General features: G+C 48.6%; 2 protein-coding genes across 2 annotated transcripts in view; one reads left to right on the plus strand and one right to left on the minus strand.

Moving 5' to 3' along the window:
* Window positions 1-11030: 11030 nt before the first annotated feature.
* Window positions 11031-15432, plus strand: olfml3a (olfactomedin-like 3a). Its single transcript, XM_068339545.1, has 3 exons — window positions 11031-11631; window positions 12442-12754; window positions 14562-15432. The coding sequence occupies exons 1-3, from the start codon at window positions 11521-11523 to the stop codon at window positions 15344-15346; spliced, it is 1209 nt and encodes a 402-aa protein (XP_068195646.1). The 5' UTR covers window positions 11031-11520; the 3' UTR covers window positions 15347-15432.
* A 2899-nt stretch (window positions 15433-18331) lies between these two features.
* Window positions 18332-25221, minus strand: part of syt6a (synaptotagmin VIa) — a 33642-nt gene continuing 26752 nt past the window's right edge. The window contains exons 3-8 of the mRNA XM_068324307.1: window positions 23517-23898; window positions 22232-22793; window positions 20547-20667; window positions 19858-20029; window positions 19064-19214; window positions 18332-18429 (exon numbers count right to left, since the gene is read on the minus strand). Of these exons, the coding sequence (XP_068180408.1) occupies window positions 18358-18429; window positions 19064-19214; window positions 19858-20029; window positions 20547-20667; window positions 22232-22793; window positions 23517-23898 (1460 nt within the window). The 3' untranslated portion in view covers window positions 18332-18357. The remainder of the gene's footprint in view (window positions 18430-19063; window positions 19215-19857; window positions 20030-20546; window positions 20668-22231; window positions 22794-23516; window positions 23899-25221) is intronic.

Consider the following 25221-nt stretch of genomic DNA (forward strand, 5'->3'; position numbering starts at 1 on the left):
TGCTGCCCTGCAGTGGAACACGGAGCTGCCAAAGTGGTTGCGAAACCACCCAGCACCACGACTCTGACAGGAATTTCCCATCGCCCCATTATCAGCATCAGACAAGCTGAGTGATTGCAATTACATCTGCCCAAATGCTAAGAGCAACTGCTTTCTGCTTCCCTTCAGAGACGCGAACTATTATGAATGGCCCCATTGTGGATCTGTGAGGTTTCTGTCTGCCCCGTAAAGCAGCCTGGTTGGGCTGTGTAGCTTTAATGAGCCCTTAATTATGAGATTCCTCTGCCTTAGTAACTGACTCACCGGTGACGGCTTCCAGCTAACCCCTGTTTACATGCATCCTGAAGACAAAGCAGGAATAAATGATGAAGCGTCTTTGCTTCCAATCCGTGTTAAATCTGTAATTACTATTAAAAGTGCAGAAACGGGGCTCTGAACACACAGATGAGTGCGGTTTTGAAAGGCGACCATAGTTGGAGCCCTAACATGAGGTGGATGTGACATTCTGGCGGGCCTCCAGCTGCCGAGCCGGACCCCATGCATTCTGTCTTTCTTCTGTTTGTCAGCGCTTCCAAACATGGCGACCTGCAGGGAGCAGCAGACAGGCAGACTCTCTTCGGGATGCCAGGCTCCTGTATATTATGTTTTTAGCATGCCATGGATTTTTGCACAGCAGCCTAAGTTACTCCAAACAGAGTCCTTGCTGATACCGACGCTCCCTAAACAAAACTGTTGCTGTGATACCGTCCTCTCTGTTGTCCGGGTGAAGAATTTGTAAACTAAATGTCCCGCAGCGGTGCTCCCTACCTGTCCCTTTCCAACAGTTTCCAATCAGAATGTGAGCTGGTCCGCTGGATTAACGGCGATATTAATGTCAAATAAATGCTTTTCCAGTATTTATAGATCTGCGTTTCCACGGTGTGGAAAGTTTGCTGGCCTGATTCTCGCTTTACGTTTCCAGCCAGCGCTGTAATGCGGTTCAACTCAATACTGTTCCATTGGATCCTGGATCCTGGATCATTGGACATGCAATGTTCATCCAAGTTGGCACTGAGTTGGGTGAATTTACTCGGATTGAGTTGCTGCTGTGAAGAACTTGAAGTATCTTGGAGTCTCGATTCTGTGTGATCCCAGCGGTCTATTATACTGGACAATCACAGGGAACTGGTGGCGCAGCTGGAAACCAAAACCAGTTCCTTATATTCCAACCTTCACTTATGGTTAGCAGTTCAGGGAAGTGAGCGGGTCACTCAACTACATATCTGGTCTGGGAATGAACAGATTAATGGATGGATGAAAAGTGGTTCTCATCATGTCTGTAGTACCAGGAGGTGTTGGCTTTGGATTTGGCTTTGGCTTTGGGTTAGGGATAGAGTTAGCTAGCTCAGTCAGCTGAGCCCTGGTTCATCACTGGGGTTCAAATCCACAGAGACAGATTTTAATCAGCCTGTATTTCCTTTCTGTTACTTTCTGTCGTGTGATTTGCTGTTTGGCTCTGTAACTTAATTAAATAAGAGAACCATGAACCCAGATGACGGCCTTCAATGGGCCTGCAGGACATTATCCTGATCTACCTGTGCAAACGAGTGCCAGGAGTGATTTTCTTCACCTCATGGAAAGTGAATGTGTCAAACCTTCCTCTGAGCAGTAATGGTGTCTGGCCCAGAAGGTCCAGAACCAGACAGGAGCTATGGAAGTATTTTCAGCTATTTATCTCTCAAATCGCTCCTGTCAAGAACGATTCTGTCACAACCAGCACAAACCCTGAGAACGCTGTGTTCAGGTTCAGTCAGTCAGACAGACATGAGACAGAACTCAGAACCGTTGGAGACACAACAGGACTCCATCCACGAGCCTCCACCTGCAGCAGGTAGTTAAGGCGGAGCCGCTGGGTTTTAATGACACATTCGTCTCTCTGAATGCCGTTTCCATAATTGTTCTGTCTGACGTGGATCTGTCAGTGGCATCGATTGTTTGTCCTGATGACTGTCTCCGTGGGGCTGGGGGGGGGGACCTGGATGTTTGGATCCCCTCAAACTGAACAGGTTGCATTCAGGAGCCCGTGGGAGGCCCAAACTGGAGCCATTGGTGAGATTGGTATCGTGTTAATGGCTCCACAGGCTCCAAGATACATGGCAACAAAACCATAAGAGGCCCTGGAATGTGGAGAATCATTGTCGTAATGAGGGACAATTGCCTGCACAGACACACAAATCTCACTTAGAAGCTGCTGTCTGACTTGTGTCATTCCACACCACCCTGCAGATGAAGAGGAACTTGTTTGTTAGTAGCTCTTCCTCCTACAGCACAGCCGGGATTAGGTTCAGCTCACTGGGTAACGTTTAAACCAGCAGCACTTTGTAAAGACCTGAGTTAGCTGCGAGCAGCTAGCAGCTACACAAACCCCATCCTGCATTCCCACCTTATATTCACACAGATTCATGCTCTTCATCGTGAATGTTGGAAATATCACGTGTAAATTCAACCAACTGGACTTCATTGTCGGGTTTGAAGAGGTTTCATCCAAGAGGCTTCTTTGGTTCTGAAGTTCAGTCCAAACCTCTCAACAGAAGTCCAGTTGCTTCCCATTAAACCCTCAAGGTTTACACCGACCTGGACGACTGACAGTCTCCTTTGTTTTGACAGATTCAAGGTTGCAGTTCAAACCCTCCCTCCCGCTCCAGCCTTCATGCTAAGTTTGAAAATCAAAATCGAACTTTTGTCAAAAAGCAAACATAAAGTTGTTTTCCAACTCCTCCCGACTCCGGTTCTAGCCGGATCTTCCCAGAATGCTGTGTTCAGCCTGGCTGCTGATGTCCAGCTTAAGACTCGTTCCAGACGATTGAATAGCCTGATGGACACCAATAATGTTCCTGTCTGCCATCAGTGATAGCAGGGGGTGGAGGGGGTAAGGTATTTCATCACACCTGGTCTGAGGGTGTGGTCAAATGGATTGTGATGATGTGTATAAGACCTGGTAATCCACAGGAGGTCGATAACATCAACTTATTACCTTTATTGAGCTGCTGGTCTCTACAACCAGCATGAACAAGGGTGACAGCAACCACACCCACCTGCATAGATGTACCTGTGTAGATGCACCTGTGAAGGTGCACCTGTGTAGATGTACCTATGTAGGTGTACCTGTGTAGATGTACCTGTGCAGGTGTACCTGTGTAGATGTACCTGTGCTGGTGTGTCTGTGTAGATGTACCTGTGTATGTGTACCTGTGTAGATGTACCTGTGTATGTGTACCTATGTAGATGTACCTGTGCAGGTGTACCTGTGTAGATGTACCTGTGTATGTGTACCTGTGTAGATGTACCTGTGCAGGTGTACCTGTGTAGATGTACCTGTGTATGTGTACCTGTGTAGATGTACCTGTGCAGGTGTACCTGTGCTGGTGTACCTGTGTAGATGTACCTGTGCAGGTGTACCTGTGCTGGTGTATCTGTGTAGATGTACCTATGTAGGTGTACCTGTGCATCCGTGTACAACAGCAGCTAAGCTATGTAAAGTCCCTGAGTACATCTCAATAAAAACCTGTTAGAACTGATCTTCATGAAACGGACACTAACTGACAAAAGTAACATGATTATAAAATCTTTGCATCGTTTAGTTTTAATGATCATTTTCATGATGATTTAAAATTGTTTGTCTTTCTTCATTTTTTTGTGTGTGAAGCAGCTGATATTTAATACTTGAACATCTTTTTAAGGAGATCTCAAGTTTCTCCTCATTAAATACTTGGATGACAAGTCGGTGGAGAAACTCTCTAGAAAATTAATTCAATAAATGATTACATACAGCCTGAGAAAAAAAAGTAGACTCAGGAACACAGTTATTAACATTTCTTTTGGATATTTTCTGGTGATTTTCCTACTTTTTCCATCCTGTTTTTTTTAGTAATCATCGTCAGCGTGCCTCTAGCCTCCAGCCTGACCTCGCTGGCCCCCTGGCGTCCACTGCAGCGCCATCCACTGGCGGTTCTTTTGTAGACGGCCGCTGATTGTTTTTGCCTGAAGGCAAACATTTCATCTCAGCCTTCAAACCTCCTTCCCCTTCTTCTTCAACCCCCCCTGCCCATGAGAGGCTGTGTGGTTTTCATTACTCCTATGAAGAGTGCCAGAGTTGTGTATATCACAGATATACACAACCGGTAGGCTCATAAAGCAGCAGGCCTCTGCCATCCATTTGTTCACGTGTGATCTAATACATCACTCTCGTCTCTCTGAGACAGATATAATCTCCCAGAAGCTTTTAGTAGAAATCCGGCTGACAGTGTTATTTGAAGCGTCCTGTGATTCCTCATTAGAGTTTACACGTTTGCGAGAAGATCTCTGCAGACGGCGAGGACGACGGCGGCGATAAAATGAGTTACTAATGCATGGACTTTATCCGTGTCTCCGGCGTGTTGTCCTCGTACATTACAGCCTTCCTGCAGCGATGTGCCGAGAGAACAAACACAACACCAGTGTACTTTCACACAGTTCACAGACTGCAAACAGTAATCTTGCAAATCCTGCCGAAATCCCAAGGATGTACAGTTTGTTTCAGGAGGAATCCAGCCACCCCCCCCCACACACACACACACACATACACACACACACCGCTGCTGCCTTGTGACTCCACCCATACATGCGTCTGATGAGAATGGGTGTCTCGAGACGTTTTGTCAGGCCAATAAAACCATGAAAAACCTCTAATATTTGTGGACGTAACTCTTCTGTCTTGAGACAGGTTTACAGTCTCATGCTGGCAGGATGGATTCCTGAAATAAACTTTCCAGACCCGGGGAGGGAAAACAACTCCCTTTCTTTGGTGAGGGAGAGGAGGCTCGGCCGATATTCATCAGTGAGGATAACCTCTGACCCCAGAATCATGTGACGCTGAGTGCTGGAGATCCCAGCGCAGCCAGACAGTCTGTCTGAGATGCCGTCTCTCTCTCTCTCTCTTCCCAACACTTTTTTCTCGCCTCGTTCGCCCCGATCCTGACTTTCCCTCTTTCCTCACCTTCATCAGGGACTGTGTGAAAACTGTGGAGCGTCTCCAGGTGTTGACACTGATGTTTCCTGAAAAGCAGAATTTCCAACGGGATAGTTTAAGATGTGGTACACATCGAAGGCGTTTGAGGGGGTTTTAAATGAGTAAATGTGTTTTTAATCTTTTGAGGGCGGGGCCTATGACACTAAAGTCATTAGTGTCTTTAACATTAATATTAGCCCTTTATTCTCATAATGATCCAATAATTGTACATGAAGTCTCAAGACTTTTTCTGGTCATCATGTGACTATTGTCATTTTTGGGTTTTATTCTCAAAACCTTAAACTTTGTCCAAAACTGATTTACTATTGTTAAAGGTTCTGGGGATTGGAGTGACTCAAGGCTGTCTTGTCTCATTGCATCTAGTGTTAGACAGCACCGATCAGAGGTGGGGAAGGGAGGGGGGTGGACACTTGTCCATTGAAGTGAATGGGAAGTGAGAATGAGATTTATATGAAAGGGACATCTCAGAATATAAGCTCTAAATCCATCATTTATTACTTAATCCCTTTTTCATCTCTCCTTAAATACTGAACCGGAAATACAGGCATAAAATAGACCCCCCCCCCCCATAAAGATTCCCATCCTCATTACAAAAACAACTCACACACATCATTTCATCTGGTGACATATTATAACTGTAGAAACCTGGAACAAATGACAAACCTACAAGAACCCCCCCCCCCACCTCAAACTCAGATACCAGGGTGTAGACAAGCCTGTCCCCCGCTCCCCCCTTGCAGAACAATCACCATTAGGTAGGCCATGACAGAGATTTTCCACACCGAGCAACAGACTGAAACAGCTGCTGACAAGCCCCCCTCCCCGGAGCCTGCCCCCCACCCCCAACTCCCCGTCTGCAGCGACGCTTCGACATCGATGCTGGCCGTCGGACGAAGATCTCCCAGGACAAGCCTGGAGATGACGCCACGATAACCTGATCTCCAGCGGGAGCCATCCCATCATGCTTTGCTGTTCTGCAGGGGCTCAGCACCACAGTTTTTGACCCGATGTCAGGCTGTCAGGGATGATGTAGGACGCTTTTTACCTGAGCAGGTGGTAATTACAGAGCAACTAGGGTAAATCCCAGGGTAGGATGTGTTCCTACTTTCACTAATCCAGACACAGATCCACAAAACATGTAATTACCTTATAAAGGAACTACTACTGCAGGAGGCCAAGTAAAGGTGACTGCCACCAGGTAGTGACTTTCAATAAGTGAAGGAGACTATCACCAGGTAAAGGTGACTATCACCAGGTAAAGGTGACTATCACCAGGTAAAGATGACTTCCACCAGGTAAAGGTGACTTTCAATAAGTAAAGGTGACTTTAACCAGGTTAAAATGACTTTCACCAAGTGAAGGTGACTTTCACCAAGTGAAGGTGATTTTCACCAGGTAAAGCTGACTTCCACTAAGTAAAGGTGACTTTCAGCAGGTAAAGGTGACTTTCACCAGATAAAAATGACTTTCACCTGTAATAATTGTAGTTTAATGCCTGCAGTGTCGGTTTTATTGTTCTGGTATGGACAGGAAAGAAAATTATATGGATTCCTGACTCATGAGCACCAAACACGAGGGTTAATTTGGATGGGGGGGAGGCTCACAGGTGAATTGCACTAATTTGCAACACATCAGCACTTCCAAGAAAGCCGTGGTGAGCCCCTCACATACATTTCAGCCGGCTCCACAACTTGGCAGCCATCAGGCTGCAACATTTCCCTGCAGTGAGTCATGGCTGGAAGAGGACCGCGCCGCAGACCTGTTGTGTTTGAGCGCCACGGCGTTGGGAGGCGGGGGCGTGAGGCGACATGTTGGGCTGTATGGAGGCTACGTGAGATATTCCTGTAATGAGTGCTTTGTGAGATAATGGTATGCACAAGACCGCCTCCCACTAACTTTCCTCACCCAGCTCCAGAGGCATAAAGGAACAACGCCAAAACATGTCACGCAGACATGCGGCGCACACGCGTGTGGACGAGCCAATCAGATGTCTGTGTGCATTGAATAAAAACTTCTGCTTTCTCGCTGTCGTTCATACAGATGATTCTTTCTGTGGTCCTCGACTTCCTGCCGAACTGATGCAACAAAGACTGTCTGTCTCTAGAATGAAGGGACGTGACGTCAAGTGTCAAAACACGCTAATATCCCTGTCGAGCATGATGTCTGACATGCATGCAAACGTTGAAACAAGACCCCCTACCCCCCCCGCAACACGGCCTTAATCTTTAGCTTGAAGGGTGAGGAGCCCCAAGACAACCAAGTTGTGTGAAAAGGGTTTGTTGAAAATAGCTCCCTTCAGACTCTTGTCACATTTTACACAATCATTACACCATTTGTGATCAGCGATTGGTTGAAGTCAAAGAAGCTGCAGGTTCTGAACTCTTTTGTTGGTTCATCGCCAACCTTTGGTGTGGTTTATTCTCAAATACTGATGGTTGTATTGGACTGCAGCGCGGGCGTAATGTCGGTGTTTGCAACTTTGCTTTGGCGTCCAGTTGATCAAAAAACTGTGGACGTACATACAGTAAACCACCAGGTTCCTACTCAACCCTAAATCAAGACACTCCGGTGGGTTGTCTGGTGGGACCTTCTGTTTCCAACATGACCAGGAGTTGGAAAGTCGGGAGCAGTGTCGGATCATCAACGGTTGCTTGGCGGGTAAGTCTAAGGTGCAAAAAATGCTCCTGACTCCTCCTATATGGTGCCCACCTTGGATGAACGCAATTCCCCAGGAGTTGCCTCTCTCAGCTGCCCTCCACCCTAAGTTCACCCATGCTCCGACACCTAGCTGCTAACTTTCAAGCATTATGTGTCCAACAAGACAAATAGCAGAGATCCAGCACCACGGCCTCAGCAGGAATGGACCTGGCTGGAAAACCAGCGCCGCATTCTTCAGAAAAAAAACCCAAGAAAAAAGTCGGGCTAGCAGCAGTTGATTAAATTCAGGAGATGCCGCGAGGGTCTGAAGCCGGCCAGACTCAGCGTCACTAATAAGGCCTTGACTCTTACCTGGACTGACAGGCGGAGAATGGGAGGGAGGGGCCGGCTCCATGCTGCTCAGCCAGCCAGAAAGCCCCCGGCGGCAGGGCTAACGCAGGTCAAGTGATTTGGCGCCTCGGGTGTATTAAAGCTATTTACAAGGGACTAAAGGATTTACGTCGTTCACCCACTCGCTCTGCGTTATACGACCTGGCACCGGGCGCTCGGGTTGCTCTCAATCAATAAGAAAGGGTAGTAAAGACCCCCCCCCCCATCAACTCTTCACCCCCACCCTCCACCTTTTTGTTTAGTTACAGAAGGTGGCTCCGTGTGGGTGGTTATGGGTGGCTCCTGACGCCTGAAGAGTCTACACACACACACACACACACACACACACACACACACACACACACACACACACACACACACACACACACACACACACACACACACACACACACACACACACACACACACACAGTCTGGGGATTATTAAAGTGTGAGTCTGTTTTATAATCTCGCAATTTAAGCAGTAAATAAAGATTGAATGTTTTTATTCAGGAGTCAGGACTCCAGACAAAAATGTGTGTGTGTGTGTGTGTGTGTGTGTGTGTGTGTGTGTGTGTGTGTGTGTGTGTGTGTGTGTGTGTGTGTGTGTGTGTGTGTGTGTGTGTGTGTGTGTGTGTGTGTGTGTGTCTTTCCGACATGGCTGTTGTGGTTTTATGACATTGTCTGATGAATGCGTTCAGCAGGAAACAGTTCCTTAATTCTTTCTGTACGAATTGATTTATTTGAATGACTCACATTGATCTTTACTCTCCTCTGGATAAGCAACATGGAATCATTGATTATTTATTGACTGATCAGAAGTTCGCGTGAGTCTCACTTTATCTATTCATATTTTATTTGTTTTACTTGTGCAACATTCTAAGACTTTATTCCTTAAGTTTATCTGCTTGTAAGTCACAAATATAGCTTTATAAATTGATTGATCACCTAGAAGGGAGCCATAATCTAGCAGATCTAACACCAACTTGGCATCATGACCCTTTTCAGGGGCTCAAACCTGAGGTTGGCGGCCCTGTCTCACAAAGGAACCCTTTTAAACAAAAGTTTGATGAACACTTCACAGTTCTATTTAAATTCTCTTTTGTAAATTGACAGTGATGGTTTTCCACCACACCACAGCCGCTCTGGTCTCTCTTCATCACGGATAGAGCAAAGCTGTTCTTCCTCTCCTGCTAGACTTTACCCACAGAGAGATGCTGCCATCTAGTGGAAGGACTGGAGACACTTCCAAGAATTTTCTTTCTAATGAACGAATTGAATCATTGACCTCCACCCCCCCTCCACACACACACACACACACACACCGCCACCACTCCCCATTATCCTCCATCCCTCCGCTGAAAGGTTATGACTGTAATCTGCCGCTGCTTGGAGAACACGATGGATTGTGAGCGATGATTTGGCCTTTCATCACATCAATGATGCAGTTCAGCCTGTAATTAATGATAGATTAAAACCTGCATGTCAGAAGCACATCGATGAGCAGGAGGGAAAAAGGACTAAAAGTCTAATTACTCACATCAATCACACACACACAGGCACACACACACACACAGGCACAGACACTCAGACACAGACACACACACAAACACACCATTGGCCTGTCAATGCCCTCCACCTGCCAGCTCCAGACAGGAAATGTGTTCCAGATTAGATCAAACTCCAGTTTGGCCCCGTTACCATGACAACACTCAGTCTGGTCCGCGGGTGTATAAATAGACTCGGTTTGTGTTTGACTTGAGGAGAGGCGATGGTGAGCAGCAGACAATCACAGCGGATTAGCTTGTTAGCCCAACCTTTAATCAACCAATGAGAACGCTTGGATGCGCTCCGAGTCAGGAAGCTGTGACCGGGTTCATGTCCATCGATAGGGAAAAGATTCTGGTATACGGGACGCATTGGACCCTTCCAAGTTCATGGTTCCTGACCTCTCTGCAGACATCAGTACACAGAGGTGAAAGGTCATCATCTTCATCACCATCATCATCGCCTGGAACCAAAGCCTCACACATGGCTTCCGGTGCAGTGAACATTTTACATGCACACGCTGTCTGCCCCCCCTCCCCCTCCCCATTTTGAGCTTAGCAATCTTGTCCAGGCAGCAGCGAAGCGTTATTGAACTCTGCAGTCGTCGATGCGAGGCGATGAAGGCTCCGGCCAATGAGAGAGAAGCCGTTAACGTCTGACAGAAATCCACCATGAAGAAGAATTTTGGCACAAGTTCCGAAGGTCGGCTCTGACTGTCTCACAGACAGATGTTCTGGGGTGGCTGGTGTCTGACAGCCAGTTCTGTGGTGATACTTGCCCCCACCTGCCCCACCCACCCCATTAACTCATCGGCTGCCAGCACATTATAGAAATTCTTCTCTTTTGGCATTCTTTCTCCAACTTTCCAGATGTTCATCTGTGTTTTGTTTCTGCTCTTGACCAATTAAAACGTGTTTCGTTCAGAGCAACATCGTGTCAATCAATCAATCAACTTTTTTTAAAATAGCGCTTAATCACATCTGCAGGTATTTCAAAGCGCTTAACAGACAGAAAGCCAACAATGCCCTCCAGAGCAAGCGTAAGCGAAGGTGGCGGGGAAAAACTCCTTCATTGAGGAAGAAACTCTGGGCAGGACCCAGACTCTGGAGGGCGATCATCCGCTTTGACCCGTTGGTTGGGAAAAAGAAATACACTGGGGACAGAGACAGGGCAAGGAAAAGGGTGAGACAGAGAGAGGCCATATTGAATTTTCATGTCCATATTTCATGTCCATATTGAGCTTTAACCTGAAATAAAGACTGGAGTGGAGGTACTGGTTGCATGTGGTCCAGTCCTGTACCTTCTCATGTCCCACCACATCACGATGGAACATCTTCTAGAACTGATTGGTTTTTCATGATTGATCAATCACACATTCAACCTTTTTTTTTCCTTTAATGCAAAAAGCTGATTTTCTTGTTTGAGTTCTGATCCAGACCGTCTTCAATCCCTTTAAGATACTGAAACTTGAGGGTGAATCCATGAAGGTTCACGCTCAAGTTTAAGTCTTCTTCTTCAACAATCAACTTTTCCAAAGGACAGCAAAAGGAAAGACTGGTTTAGTGGCGGCATCCAGGTTCAGATCATTTAGTGGGGGTTAAATTAAACGGCGTAGGTCAACCTGTGCCTAGTGCTCCAGCGGCGCTCCGGTCTCGGCTTACAGACCCGTGTTGGTCGTCAAACACCAGAGCAGCCCGTTGGCCTCCTGAGGACGGAGGGGGGGGTCGGAGGCAGGAGGCTCCTCCCTGAGAGTCTGTGAAAACATTCCAGCGGTGAGGCCAGTTCAGAATCCAGAGCGGGACCCTCGCCGTCCGTCGTTACGCTGAGGGTTTGAAGGCGGCGTGGAGCTCTGGGGACGTCGAGGAGCGATCCGTTAAAACCCGGCTGATCGGCGCACAATGGAGCTGCTGTTCCTCCTGCTGGTCTCCGGCACCTGGAGTCTAACTGGAGCCCAGTTCTACTACCAGGGCCTGGTGGAGTACGTGGAGAACAGGTTACTGGCTCTGGAGGTAAGAGGCGAGCAGCCGGCGACCCGGCGAGCACGCCGTCGACTCACACCAGACACACACCAGCTGGTGCTTCTGACCTCATCCTCCTCTTTCTCCTTTTTCTGAACTTTTCCAATTAATGCAATGTCCGTCCGGGTCATCAGCTGGCGGGGGCCACAGGGGGGGCTACCGGCTGACGCATGCAGCGTGCAGTTTCAGACAGCGGCGCATCATTAATGAGTACAACCTCCTCTGACGGCGTCCATCGGCCCGGAGGCCAGACGGAGGCAGGGGAAAGGGAGGAAACAGAATACAGGATGTGTCTGCTTCCCCTCATTTGAATAAAATGCATTTCTCCTGGGGGGGGCGTTGGCTCGATCCACATCTGAATGAGGGGTAGGTGCTTCCCCCTTGTCTCAATCCCAACTTGCTGCCTGAACGGCTGCGTGATCAAGCGAACGCGACGTTCCATCAGCGAGTTTTCACTGAGCTTTCGATTCCATCTGACTGCCAACCCGCAGCGGACGAGGCGATGGAGACGGCGACCGTTATTCACGCCCACTGAGGATGATTTAGCCGCCGCCCTAACGCCATCTATCACCATAAATATTCAGTTTGGTCAGTGCAAACTGTGAACAGCAATGTTTTCCCGAGTGAGACCTAGCGTCTACAGCTACGCCAGCGGCTCAGAGAGGTCATATATACCTGTGACCCAGTCAACATTCACAAGCATGATGTCATATGTTTCCTGTCATTTGATTGGCTCGTTATTTCTCCTGATGTTAACAGGAAGCAGTTCTTCTTAACTTCATTCTGCTCGTTTGCGGTCAGGACCGGATGCAGCTCTGGCACGATCAGACCCAGCGCTGCCACACGGAGCTGCAGGACTTCCAGAAGCAAACGTCCGAGGCGGTGGACGGGCTGGGGGGGGAACACGGCGCGCTGCTCAGAGACCTGGAGGGGGCGGCGGTCCGGTTGGACCGGCTGGAGCGGGAGATGGACCACGTGGAGGCGCAGAACTCCCCACGGGCCTGCACCAATAAAGCCGATAAGGTGGTGGAGCAGGAAGCCTGGGGGTTGGAGGAGGGAAGAGGAGATGAAGAGGAGGAAGAGGAGTGGGAGGAGCTGGACTCCACAGTCTCTGGTGAGCAGCATCGTGACGTCTCCCTTAGCACTTCCTGTCTCAGAAATCTCACGCCAAACGGGCAGTGACTCGATGCCGTTATGAGTCATTTAACACGGCGCGGTTGTGTTTTCCAGAAGAAATATGACTTAACGCAACTCATTTATTTCTGCACAGCTAGTCCTTGTCTGCGTTGCGTTCGAGTGCAGCATTTGTCTTTCTAGTCTCCAGATCCCAAACTGCGCCGGACAGAACCGCCGCTATGAGTTACGAGCTTGTATCCGCCAGGGTTGGCGTTAAGGAAAAAAATCTAAGTCGATGCGATTAATTCCAAAAGCTAAATCTTTATTGCTTACGTTCAAAGTGACTGTTTGTGTTAAAAAATAAATTGAAAATCCATTGATTAGTTTATGGCTTCATCAGATGATCAATACTACACATAAACTCCAGCATTATGCGGTGACATCATCGGTGGGTTCTCTCATTTGTCTCCGTTACCATGACGTCCCCTGTTAGCGAGGAGGAGCAGGATGCTGCCCCCCGGAGGTGAGGCTTCCTCCTCCTCCTGGTGGGAGAGGGGGGGGAGGTGCTCCTCTTGCACACAGTGGGCCATTGTGAGCGTCTGTGGAAGCTGACCCAAGACGAACTTGACTGCATTGTTCAGACCCACTTCAGATTCATGGGACTGATGTTAATTTAGCCCCAAGACGTCTGAGAGCGGTCCTTTTAGAAAGGAGCTCCTTCACGTCGGTGACACCGCCCACACTCTCCAGAAGAGGAGCCACAGATGCTGCAGGCCGGTTGTGTTGTCTGAAGGATGCAGATGAAGGTTCAGCTGAGGAACAACTTGACTGAAGAACACAAAAGAACTAAAACTAAAAAAAAAACTAGAACCAAGGCAGTCAGTGACTGCAACATCCCGCAACTGACCCTGACCTATATTTTCAGGGTCGGTCAGGGAACCCTGAAAGTAGTACCTGACTAATGCATAGACTACTTCATATGGAGAAGACCAGTGTAATACCATAGATCAAAGCTAGTGTATACGTAGATCAAAGCACTAGCTTTGATCTATGGTCTTACTCACACTGGCCTCCCTCGTCTGTCTATCTTATCCGGTTCCTGAGTGTACAAAAGTTGAAATTTGACTTTGACCTAGTTTTGTCAAGGTCAATGTCATCATCTCATTTTCATCCCCTTTCCCGCCCAAGTAATGTCCTTTTTGTTTCATCTTTAAATCTACAACGGTTGCGAAGATATTTGGCGGACTAACGGACAGACATACGGACGAACAGACGAACACTGACACTTACGATACGTCACCACTTCGAAGCGGGATGTTAAAAATCAAGATTATGGTGTAATTTTCTTTACAAGGAAAAATGAGATGGATCAGTATGAAATCTTGAGGATATCTGGTGACATCATCAAACGCCCTTCAGGGTCAACCCTTATTTAGCCTGAGCTCTGTGTACTCCTGCCGTCAATCATTATTTATAAAAACCCTGAAATCTAACGGTCTGATTGGATTTAAACGCCACACGGCTCTGGGATGGAGAAACAAGCCCTTCATTTATGGTTTCTTTCATCTCTTTCATCTTCAGAGAGCAGCGGTTAATTGAAAAATCCACCACGATGGGTTTATGAAAGGGTTATCATTACCTCAGCTCCATCCTAGCAGCGGTAGCAGTGGTTCTGAATCAAACACCTGCGTTCAGGTGTGTCCCAATGCCTTTGTCCATACAGTGTGGTTGGCATCATGTCCCAAAGCTACTGAGGCTAACGGCAATAACCTTCATTAATGTCTATGTGTTGTGTCTCGCTGCAGACTGCGTGGACATCATCGCTGCCATCAGATCCGTGAAGATCCTGAAGAGGGTGGGCGGTCCCAAAGGCATGTGGACCAGAGACCCCCAGTCCTCGGAGGTCTACGTCTTCAACGGGACGTCAGGAGACAGCGTGTACCGGTTCAGTTCCGTGGCGGACTTTTCCCGATCTGTTGGCTTGAGCAGTGGTCGACAGATTGCGCTGCCTTCCCGTTGGGGCGGTCTTGGCGGCGCCGTTTACAATGGCTACCTATACTACATACAGCAGGGGGCCGGCGCAGATGTACAGGTGGTCAAATACGACCTGCTGTCTGAATCCGTGACCGACGTCGCCATGTTTCCCGTGGAGAGCCTAGCCGCCGTTTACAAACTCAACCCAGAGACAGTTGCGGACCTGGCGGCGGACGACGAGGGCCTCTGGCTCCTCTACGCCGCCAGCGACAGCGAACTCAACATCCACCTCGCAAAGATGGACGCTGGCACGCTCGATATAGAACAAATCTGGGACACCCGCTGCCCACGGGAGAAAGCAGAGGCGGCTTTTGTGGTCTGTGGGACCGTTTACGTCGTCTACAACACCCGTCTGGCCAGCCGGTCGCGGGTGGAGTGCGTTTTTGACGTCAACGACATGGTGCAGAGCGAGGAGGCGCCCCTGCTCTACTTTCCCCGGAGGTACGGAGCCCACTCCAGCCTGAAGTACAACCCGGAGGAGAAGCAACTCTACGCCTGGGACGACGGCTACCAAATCATTTACAGACTCACCATGAAGAGGAAGCTTCTGGTGTGATGGCAGGGAGGTGATGTCATGGCCTTGGGGGGGGCGGGGTTTCTAGATGTAACATGACATCACACATCTGAAGCAAATTAAAGAGCTTTCTGAACCCTGGTTTCCTCATTGGACCTTTTCTTGTGGGTGTAATGAACCAAATGAAGACTGTGTGTGTGTGTTTGTGTCTGTCCCCGGTTTAATATGAACAATTGATTGAAGAGAAATCTCATTTGTCCTGGGGCTGCCCTCCCACAAAACACACGGCGCCGGCTTTCTGCATAAACCTTTTAATCAAATAAAAGAAAATCATATCACAGAACCGAAACACATCACATCCCATGAAGAAAGAACTACGTCGTGATCATTGGACTTATCCGTTAGTCGCTACTGAAAACATGAACGGAACTAAAGATGGCGAAGTTTGTGTCTGATCTAACAACCGCTGATGTCAGTTTGTCAAATATTCTATTTGTACAAATACAAAAGGTTCAATAGAAAACTGTAAATTCAGTGCTATCATAACAGCTGGAAGGGTTACAAGATCATATCAAGAAACATTACAATATTAGGCAAAGCTAAGAGGGCTTAGAACAGTCCACGGACTGAGGCCACTGGTGGGAGGGGTCTCATCTCTATGGAAACACACCACGCCGTCAGAGGAATATATGAAGCACGTTTAAACCCAACGAAACAGACCTCTCATTTCCCAACCACACATTTGACACCAAATAAACGCATGATTAATACCGTTATGCTAACAAGAAAACAAATTTCAAGCCAAACCAAAATGCACTGCGCTGGAGATGCCGCCCTGCCTATCCATCCGCTGGCCCCGCGTCGTCGCCTCAGCAGGAACTGCTCGTTCTAGGCGAACTTACACGTGACAGGAAATGACTTACACAGATCCTGAAGATACCGACTCATTCCTAGCATCAGGGCGCGGGTTCTCAGGCAGTTTTTTAACGACATCTGCGATGTTCAGTGTAAACCGAGGACAGATCGGCAGCGGGAGTCCAGAGCGCTGCCAAGAACTGTCGCTTATCAGAAACTGCTGCAGAGATAAAGAGATGCTAGTCAAGGACCTCTTACCAAAAAGAACTGATCCGTACAAGCCTGACCAAAAGCTGAGAGTGCAAAGATATCCTTCCTGATACCAAATCTGTGCTTCACGTTTCCTCTCGATTCCACTGAGAAAAAACCCTACCAGAGGCAGACGCTAACACCTGTAGCCTCCAATGCAAACATGTTTTTATCAAAAGCTACAGTCCTATTTACAAAAGCTGGAGGATGTGTGTGCAGATGGGGGTCGATACCACACTCCCATCTATTTATAACGCTCCATAGATGGAACGAGCTTCACATGAAGCTCATCTGGACCGAGCGCAAACAGAAATGTTTTAAAAGCTTTGTTCCGCCGCCGATGAAACAAACAGATTTAAACAAAGTTCTTCTGATTTTCATGACGTCAGATTAAAACGGGACGCGTTCAGTTTCCCTTCAATTCTTCTACGAGGTTTGTTCCTGAGGCTGTCGTGATCACAGCAGACCGATTCTACCTGAAACAACCCACCGACTGGAACAGGAAGCACTCCTCCAGGTTAGTAAAGCTAATGCTAACAGCTAACTATACTCTCAGACTCCTCCTGGGATGCAGAGGATGTCCCACACATGAGATTTGCCATGGACACAAACTACTGGAGATGATGTCATCATTAGCTGTCAATCATTAGTCACACCTGTTACCTGTGTGTGTGTGTGTGTGTGTGTGTGTGTGTGTGTGTGTGTGTGTGTGTGTGTGTGTGTGTGTGTGCGTGTGTGTGTGGACAGCGATCCAGACCTTAAAATTCAATCTGAAACCTTCTCCTAAAAACCACCGAAGAAGACGGGGGCTTGATTTAAAGTGCAACAAAAACAACAGGCAGGTCACATGGTGTGATCCACCAATCACTGCAGACCTGAGTGTTTACCTGCTACAGGAGATTGCTAATGTTAGCGTTAGACATTTTTGGTCCATTTTAAAACAAGCCCCGCCATTGCCGGTTGTTTAACAGGAAGCTGCGACGTGATTGGCTGTGAGGCTTTAGGACGGTTTCATTAGTGATCGATTAATGAGGTTCTGGTTCTGATCACCCATCCACCACTGACCGACCAGAACACACGCGACATGACGGATGAGAGGAGGAGAGCCAATCAGAAGTCAGTATGTCCGTCACCATCAACGAGGCTACAAATATCCAACCTGACATTTTTAAAAATCTTTTCCTTCCGTTATTTCTGCACCTGCTTTAGTGAAAAACAAAGGTGTGAAGACGACTTTACAAGAAACAACAAATCCACTGAAAGAAGGGGGAGGAGTCAAAGCGGCGCTTCGTGACGGAAAGCAAGAACGATTTTCATCTGGAAGAACCGAGGAGGCGTTTGTGGAAACAGAAAAGATTTCGGTCCAAATATTTTCTTTGGGTTTCTTTTTTTTTTTTTTTGTGCTGCTTGTCAGCTGACTATGTCCTGCAAGCCTGATTGGCTGCAGCGTGAGCGTCGCTCCCCCGTCGCCCGCTCTCCCTCCTGCCTGGTGGTGAAAACACGCTACAGCTGCAGATATTTTAGTTTTGCTATTCATAATGACTCATGGAGCCGGGTCACATCGAACGGGTCCGAATGCTGCAGTTCTGGATGGATGACGCTACTGGGAATCCAACATCTCCATCCGAGGAGTCTTTGCAGCATGAAGTTGGGTCTGCCCCCCTTCAGACGGGACCAGAACCGCTGATCACTCAGGCAGGTCAATGTAATGTGTCCAGGCTGGACCTCCAGCTAAATGTGGGTCAGTTCAGCGACCCGAACCGGCAGAACTACCTTCACACTGGTCCTAGATCAGTTCTCTGGAACTACACAGGAGGGAAGGGGAAGGAGAGAAAGTGGGGGGGGGGGTAGTTGGGTTGTGTTTCTCCTCAATCAGACAGACAGGAAGTGGATCACCAGGAGGGAGGAAATGGTTCCCCTCTGGGCTGCCGGGTCACAGGTGGTTCTGCTCAGGGGCTCGCTGGGGGCCGGGGGGAGGGGCAGGAGCCCTGGCTGTCAAAGCTGGCCGTCCTCGCCTTCCACTGCGGGACACGCACACACACACACACACACACACACACACACACACACACACACACACACACACACACACACACACACACACACACACACACACACACACACACACACACACAAACACTTTAAAAAAGTTATTTTCTATTTCTGCCACGGTTCAAAAACAAACACAGAAGACGTTTATGTATTATATTTGAGTTATTATTATGACCCCAATCTGACCCCATCCCAAAAATAAGTGCACAAATAAAATCAAAGAGAAAGAGTTTTAAGAACCGGCAGGAATGTTTTTGTCCTTATGTTCAAATATTTTTTGATGTTCATGGTGAATTTTATTTCTGCTTAGACTTCTAAATTTAAACTTCAGAGCTGCTCCTTAAATCTGTAAACTCTATCATTTCTTATCCGTTTCATGTGTCTGGCTGTGAAACTGGTGGATGACATCATCATCCTTTAGTGGAGTCTTGCCTTGCTGACCCCACGGGTCAGCTGTTAGCCCCTCCCCCCAATATGTCACTAGAGTTCTCTAACCTTCAATCCGGTTGTGGGCTTTTTAGTCTGATTCCGGGGGTTTATGGGGGTTCATTTGTAATTATTTTGTGATTTTATACCCTAGCCCCCTCCTCTTCCCAAACCTACCTCTTTTTCAGACTTCTTAGACTCCAGCAGGGGGTGCCAGTGTGCAATGGGCTTCCGCGGGTAAGCCAGCATCTCGTTCCAGTGGTCCCTGCCTAGCCCGTCAGCGTGGCACCCGACCCTCATCACTCCGATGATCTCATTGTGACCCACCCTGTGGGGACACACCAGACGGGACGCCGCACACATCAAACAGGTGTTTGGAACGGCGAGGAGGGTTTCATCATGAGAGGAGAGACCGATCGGAACCTGAAGTAAAGACTTTCTTCTTCTGATCGTAATCCCTGGATTAGCAGTACCATCTTATTTAATCCCAGCATCAGAATGGATGATATAGAACACACAGGAAACGGGCTTTGAACTCGTGATCTTTACCATGTCCTCATTCTGTCACTAGAATCAGGCTTTGTCCACCTGAACCGCCGCCGGTCAGAGGAAGAATATTAAAGTTTATTCAACACCAGCGCTTGTCTCCTCACCCGCTGCAAATACGACATAAATGCACATCAACCCTATAAATAAAGTTTTATAACATCGCGTGTGTTTCCTAAAAACTTCATGCGACTTTCGTCCTGCGTACTTCCCCTCCAAAACAGCAGGTGGCGCTACAATTAAGCTTCGAACAGACAGAGACGTCACATTTTTGATGCAGTAGAATCTTTTGGTGAGCAGAGTGTGTCAAGGGGATGATTGGGTGGTTAGTTAGTTAGTTAGTTAGTTAGTTAGTTAGTTAGTTAGTTAGTTAGTTAGTTAGTTAGTTAGTTAGTTAGTTAGTTAGTTAGTCGGAGTGTACGTACAGATCGTAGTCCATCACGGAGATGTGCAGGCTGACGTGATCCATGCTGTCGGGGGGGATGTCGAAGATGATGGCTTCGTTGTAGGTGGGGTTCAGGGTGTTCTTCTTGATGCTCGTCTTCTTCTTCTTCAGACGCCGCCCGTCGCATATGAGCGACACTTTGACGTAGGGATCTGAAACAGGAAGTAGCGATGACGGAAGGTTAAATGTGTGTAGGTGGGGCTTTTATTGGCGAACTATCTAAGAGGTTTCATCAGCCGGTGTTTGTGTGATCTTTTCTGGACTGGACGGGAACCTGGACGCCGTCGCGGGGGCCCCGGCACCAGTGATGTGCATTAAAGCGGAGGCATGGAGAGTAAACACAGGATGGAGGCCATCAGTGGAGGAGGACTGAGAGCTTCCTGGTGGAAGTCTCAATTCAATCTTCCTCCTCCAGAGGTATATCGGCCGGTGGGATCCATTACGGCCCGCTTTAGTCGGATGGAAGCTGAGCCCATAAACAACAACAAGAGTGTTTGCTTTGCAACCCGAGACGCCGGAAGGTTCTGGTTTCTAACGGCAGATGGATGAACTCAGAGAGACGACTATGTGGGAAAGGAAAAACGCTCCGGCTGAGAAACGCCACCGACGGTAAACAACTCAGAAGACTACCGTGGGCCGTTGGTTCGAAACGACGGCGGCGGCGCTCACCTGAGTACCCGGTGATGTCCATGGCTTTGAGGTTCCTGCACTTGATGACGGTCAGCGTGAGTCTGCCGGCGGTGGGCAGGTAGCAGAGAGAGAACATGATCTCACCAAGGTCCACGCTCTCCTGAGGAGAACGCAAACGCATGTCAGGTTCACGAGTGAGTTCTGTTTGACACCTCTAAAGCGGGAAAACGCTGCCTGTTAAAGGTCAAAGGTCGCCCGTCCAATTAGAGCAGAGGCAACCTGAAAGCCTGATGGACTGGAGAGGGGTGTGTGTGTGTGTGGGGGGGTGGGGTGGGAGTAAGAGTAAACTAAATCCATCAACAGTGACCCGGCGATGACGTGTGACGAGTCTACTCACCCCCAAACGCCCCGCCCACCTGGGCTTTACCCCCCCCCCCCCAGTTGGAATGGAGGGGGGGAGTGAAGTTGCAGGGATCTTCCTGGAGGCAGCACAAGGAGGGGGTAAAGACCCCTAATCTCTACAGATTAACCCCTCTGATGCTCGACTTCCTGTCAGGATTTTCTCGGGGGGGGGGCAGAAATGTCATCTGGGCCTAAACACCATGGGGAGGGGCTGTAAGGGTTCTGTCAGGTTGCTATTCCTGGTCTGCTAATCAATGCTGAATGCTGATTGGTCATTCGAGGTTCTGTGAGCAGGTACAACCCAGTCGGGTTCATCTGATGCTCGTCGCCGTTGATTGGCCGGTGGCCCAGGAAGCCACGCCCCTCACACTCACACACTGTTTTCCCATCTGGATTTGGGTTCAGCTCCAGTCTCCCATCCAGACCCCATTCCTTATTAATCCTTAACTCTATCGACATCTCCAATAGGTTATTGATCCAGGCTATTGGTGTCTGATTACTAAGACTGATTAGCTGCTGGTTTGCAGCGGTGATCAATACGCAGGAGGGAAGTCTGCAGTCGATAGGGATGCTCGTCTCCTGTTACTGATGAAAGCCTTCTTGATCGACGAACTAAAGCTGCCCCCCCCCCCATGTCTGACACAGAATGTACATTAAACTTCACTTAATGTTTGCCCCCCCTCCCCCAGTCTTTATGTTGCCCACCTTACGTTTACTGTGAGCAGGAGACTGTGTCATAAAATCATTTGGAGGTTTAATAACGGTTTCTGGCCAAGGATCGCTCCGCCCGCGTCTCTGCCACCTCAGCAATAATGTTGATATTATTGAACGACCCTCGCCCCCCCCCAACCCACCCCCCACCATATCCACACACCGGCCCCCCCGGTCCGATGAGGAACGTGCAACACCCTCCCATCCCTGCTAATCACTGCCTTCACCTTCAACTCCACATTTCCCAACACCTGTTTGTGGGTTCGTTAGGTTTGCTCATCGCCCCCCACCCCACCCAGCGATCTTATGTAAACACATTTATGGGGAGTGAGTGCGATCAGAGATCGGATACCGAATCCAAACTACTGTGCGTTGTGGTGCAGTGAACAGAAACACAACTGGAGTGGCCTGAAGTTGGTTGCACCTCAAACAACTTTCCAACAGTCTTACCCCTACTCAAGGCAAAGCTCCACCCATGTTAGCCCCCTCCCCCGGTTCCCAGAAAACCTGCGGGGGAACCTGACCTGAGTGCAAATCGATAGTCTGTGCAGTCTGTTGCGGCACAGACTGAAACGTAACCCGTACAGCGGAGAACACCGATCGATGCTTACACTGGTGGCGTACTGGATCTCTCTCCAGATGTTGGTCTCCCTGGAGAGGTCCGACGTCTCAAACAAGTTGTCCAGCACCACCTCGCCAATCATGTCGTGCCGTGAGAAGCGGTCAAAGTCGAAAACGCTCATGTGGAGCTTCCTCGCTGCCAGCTCGTCATAAGGTACGGGGAACTGGAAGCTCTCGCTGAAGATGGGGTTGAGGGTCTTGCGGTGGACGCGGGTCTGGAACTTCTTGCGGTCGGGCAGCAGGTAGACCTTCACGTAAGGGTCGGACGTGCCGCATAAGTCTTTGGCGGGTAGGTCCACCGCCTTTAAGATGTTGACCAGCAGCGCCTCGTTTTCGTAGTCGTACTTCAGGGAAAAATTAATGGAGCCGCAGTTTTTCCCGCCGCCATTCTTGGAGGAATCCTCGGATTCCAGGGTTTTCTGCTGGTAGAGCTCCGGCTGGATGCGACCGATGCTAGTGGACTTCTCATCTTTGTCCAGCACATAGTCGTTTCCCAGGTCGAGACTGCCTACCTGCATCTGCCTGGGCAGATGTCTCTTGAAAGAATTGTGCCTGCAGGGACAGGAAGGACAGGAAGACAGGGTGTAGTTAAAGACTGCTTTAGGGTTCGTCTGTTGTGTTTCCTCATATCTTCTCTCTGGAAAGTCTTTTAGGTGCATAAAAACTGGACTAAAGCCAACCCACTAGTCTACCTCTCTGAAGAGGAAGTTTTCCGATTCGTCTGCTGGTCGTTTGTATGAGGATGGAAACACACCTGATTCGTGAAGTACATCTAAAGCCTCGTGAAGACCCCATGAAGACCCAGGGGGTGACGGTTGCTTTGCAGTATCAGGACAATAAATGTAAATTTTTTGCTGCTGTCGTCCAAGGACGTAGAGACGTGCTTTAAAAGATGCATGATCAGCAGCGTGGATGCTGATTAGCACGCTGAGAACGGCCGGCCGGGCCACAAAAGACACGGCAGATGTGTTTTCTCCACTCTGCTCCATTAATTGTCATGAACAAAACATCACATATAATTAGCCTTAGCATAATGAGCTGCCTCCGAGGCAGAGAGCTGCAGGAGCTGCAGCATTCATCATCGTTACTGTGGAGATATCAAACTGTTAAAACTGGACATTTAAGCCTTCATTAGCTAAATGCTAAAACAAAAAACAAAAAAAAACAACTAGCAGGCTTTCCTTTTGTTCGCAGCTTCTCGGTTTGTGTGTTTGCACATGCACGCTGGTCTGTTCGTACGTCGACGCCGTCAGCTGATGCGTGCACGTGACTCACCGGGTGGAGGAGGCGGGCTCGGTGGTTTGCCTCTGCATGCGCTGCGTGCGGCGCAGGAAGTGCTCCCTCATGGACAGCTGCACATCAGTGGGGATGTCTGGAGACGTGTGGCTTATCTTCACCGCCGCCTCCAGGAAGCCCACGGGGTCCTTCACCTTCTCTGTCGCCATGGTGACGGGTGGCTGGTGGGGACTGGGCAGCGAGGGGGCCGGTTGGAGCGGGTGGCGCTCTGGGCCGCGGGCCGGGACGAGGGGCGGGCTGGGGAAGCGGGGCTTGGATCGCCGAGGCGAGCAGCACAGCTTCCAGGAGATGAAGGAGAGAAGGCCCAGAAGAGCCAGGGCGCAGAAAACAAACACGCCCAGCAGGAGGCCAAAAGTCGAGTCTGGTGGCCATCAACAGGGACCAGAACCAGAGGACCCAAAATATGGACAAACAGATGGTGTTGGAGAGAGAGAGAGAGAGGAGACAGGCTGTTAGGACACGCTGTTTTTATGTACGACAACAAGAACGCTGAGGAGCGCTTCATAAATATTAAAGGCGGAGCCACCGGCCCGCCGTTCAGCGCAAGGATAAGGCCTGCATATTAATGTCAGCAAAACTCCACGGCCATGAGGTTCACGCACCGATTGGGATCATAACCCATTCCATGGTTTCATGTTTGTGTGACGGAGAATTTTAAAAAAAAGGGTATAATTGGTGAGGTGTTCTTGCTCCAGGAGGTAATGGAACGCCGCCGTGTTCCGTGTGGATTTCACAGGATCCAACACGGAAACATACGACCTCTGGGACGCTCGTCGTTTCGTTCTTGATGGGAAGTAATTATATTTCTCCACTTTGAACTAGAAATGTTTCCCACACTTTTTTTTTAACTTTTTTTTTTAGCTGCGATCGAATTCAATTTGCGGAGTTTTCCAGCGGAGCGCTGTCGCCAACGTCCGGGGATTTATCTTCCGCCGCTCAGCCCCTCGGAGTTTCCCTCAACTCACGGCGGGGGGAGGCCGGCACATTAAAGCTAAACTTTAATTAAACTGTTCTCTTATATTTATCTGCCTCCATATTTACCCACACGAGCACACGAGGGGCAGACAGGAAGCCTGCAGGGCCGGAAGAGGGTTTACTTAACGAAAACCAGCGACACCACAGAGGAATACGACGCTAAATTTTCCTGCAGTACTGGAACGCAACCAAAACATGTTTAGTTCACCTGGAAATTAGTCGCTGTTCTGGATCTGATTCAGGACCCGGATTCGGATTCTCGGGTTCTTTGGCCTTTTCAGGGGTGCTCAGTTTTTTATCCCAATGATTGAACTCTGTGATACTTACAATTAAAGCATGTCTGTATGACAAGAACAAACACATAATTTATTATTATTGTTATTTAAACGGTTTAATGTTGAGTGCTCTGGACGATAGGTTCTTCACAGGTGGGGGGCTTATATGACTATTTAAATAACGTAATAATAATAACTTAATGCAGGTCTCTGCATCACAGGTTAAACTATAACAACATATTATTGTAATAATTCTTTGTACAATCTGGGGGGGGGGCTGTTATTTAGAAGGATGGTAATCAATAACTTCTCTTATACGGTGTAGTGTTCCAGATTGATCCACACATCACTGCTCCCTGGCTGATTATGTTGCTGCTGCTCGATCGATAAAATGTGCTTTTGTACATATTTTTTATTCGGGGTGGGGTGGGGTG

The sequence above is a fragment of the Antennarius striatus genome, chromosome 2, assembly GCF_040054535.1.
Source record: "Antennarius striatus isolate MH-2024 chromosome 2, ASM4005453v1, whole genome shotgun sequence".
NCBI classification, from domain to species: domain Eukaryota; kingdom Metazoa; phylum Chordata; class Actinopteri; order Lophiiformes; family Antennariidae; genus Antennarius; species Antennarius striatus.

Coding starts and splice junctions, on each gene's coding strand:
- olfml3a (XM_068339545.1), top strand. CDS start 11,521: ATGGAGCTGCTGTTCCTCCTGCTGGTCTCCGGCACCTGGAGTCTAACT. Junction 11,632..12,441: donor ACAGGTTACTGGCTCTGGAG/GTAAGAGGCGAG, acceptor GTTTGCGGTCAG/GACCGGATGCAGCTCTGGCA. Junction 12,755..14,561: donor GCTGGACTCCACAGTCTCTG/GTGAGCAGCATC, acceptor GTCTCGCTGCAG/ACTGCGTGGACATCATCGCT.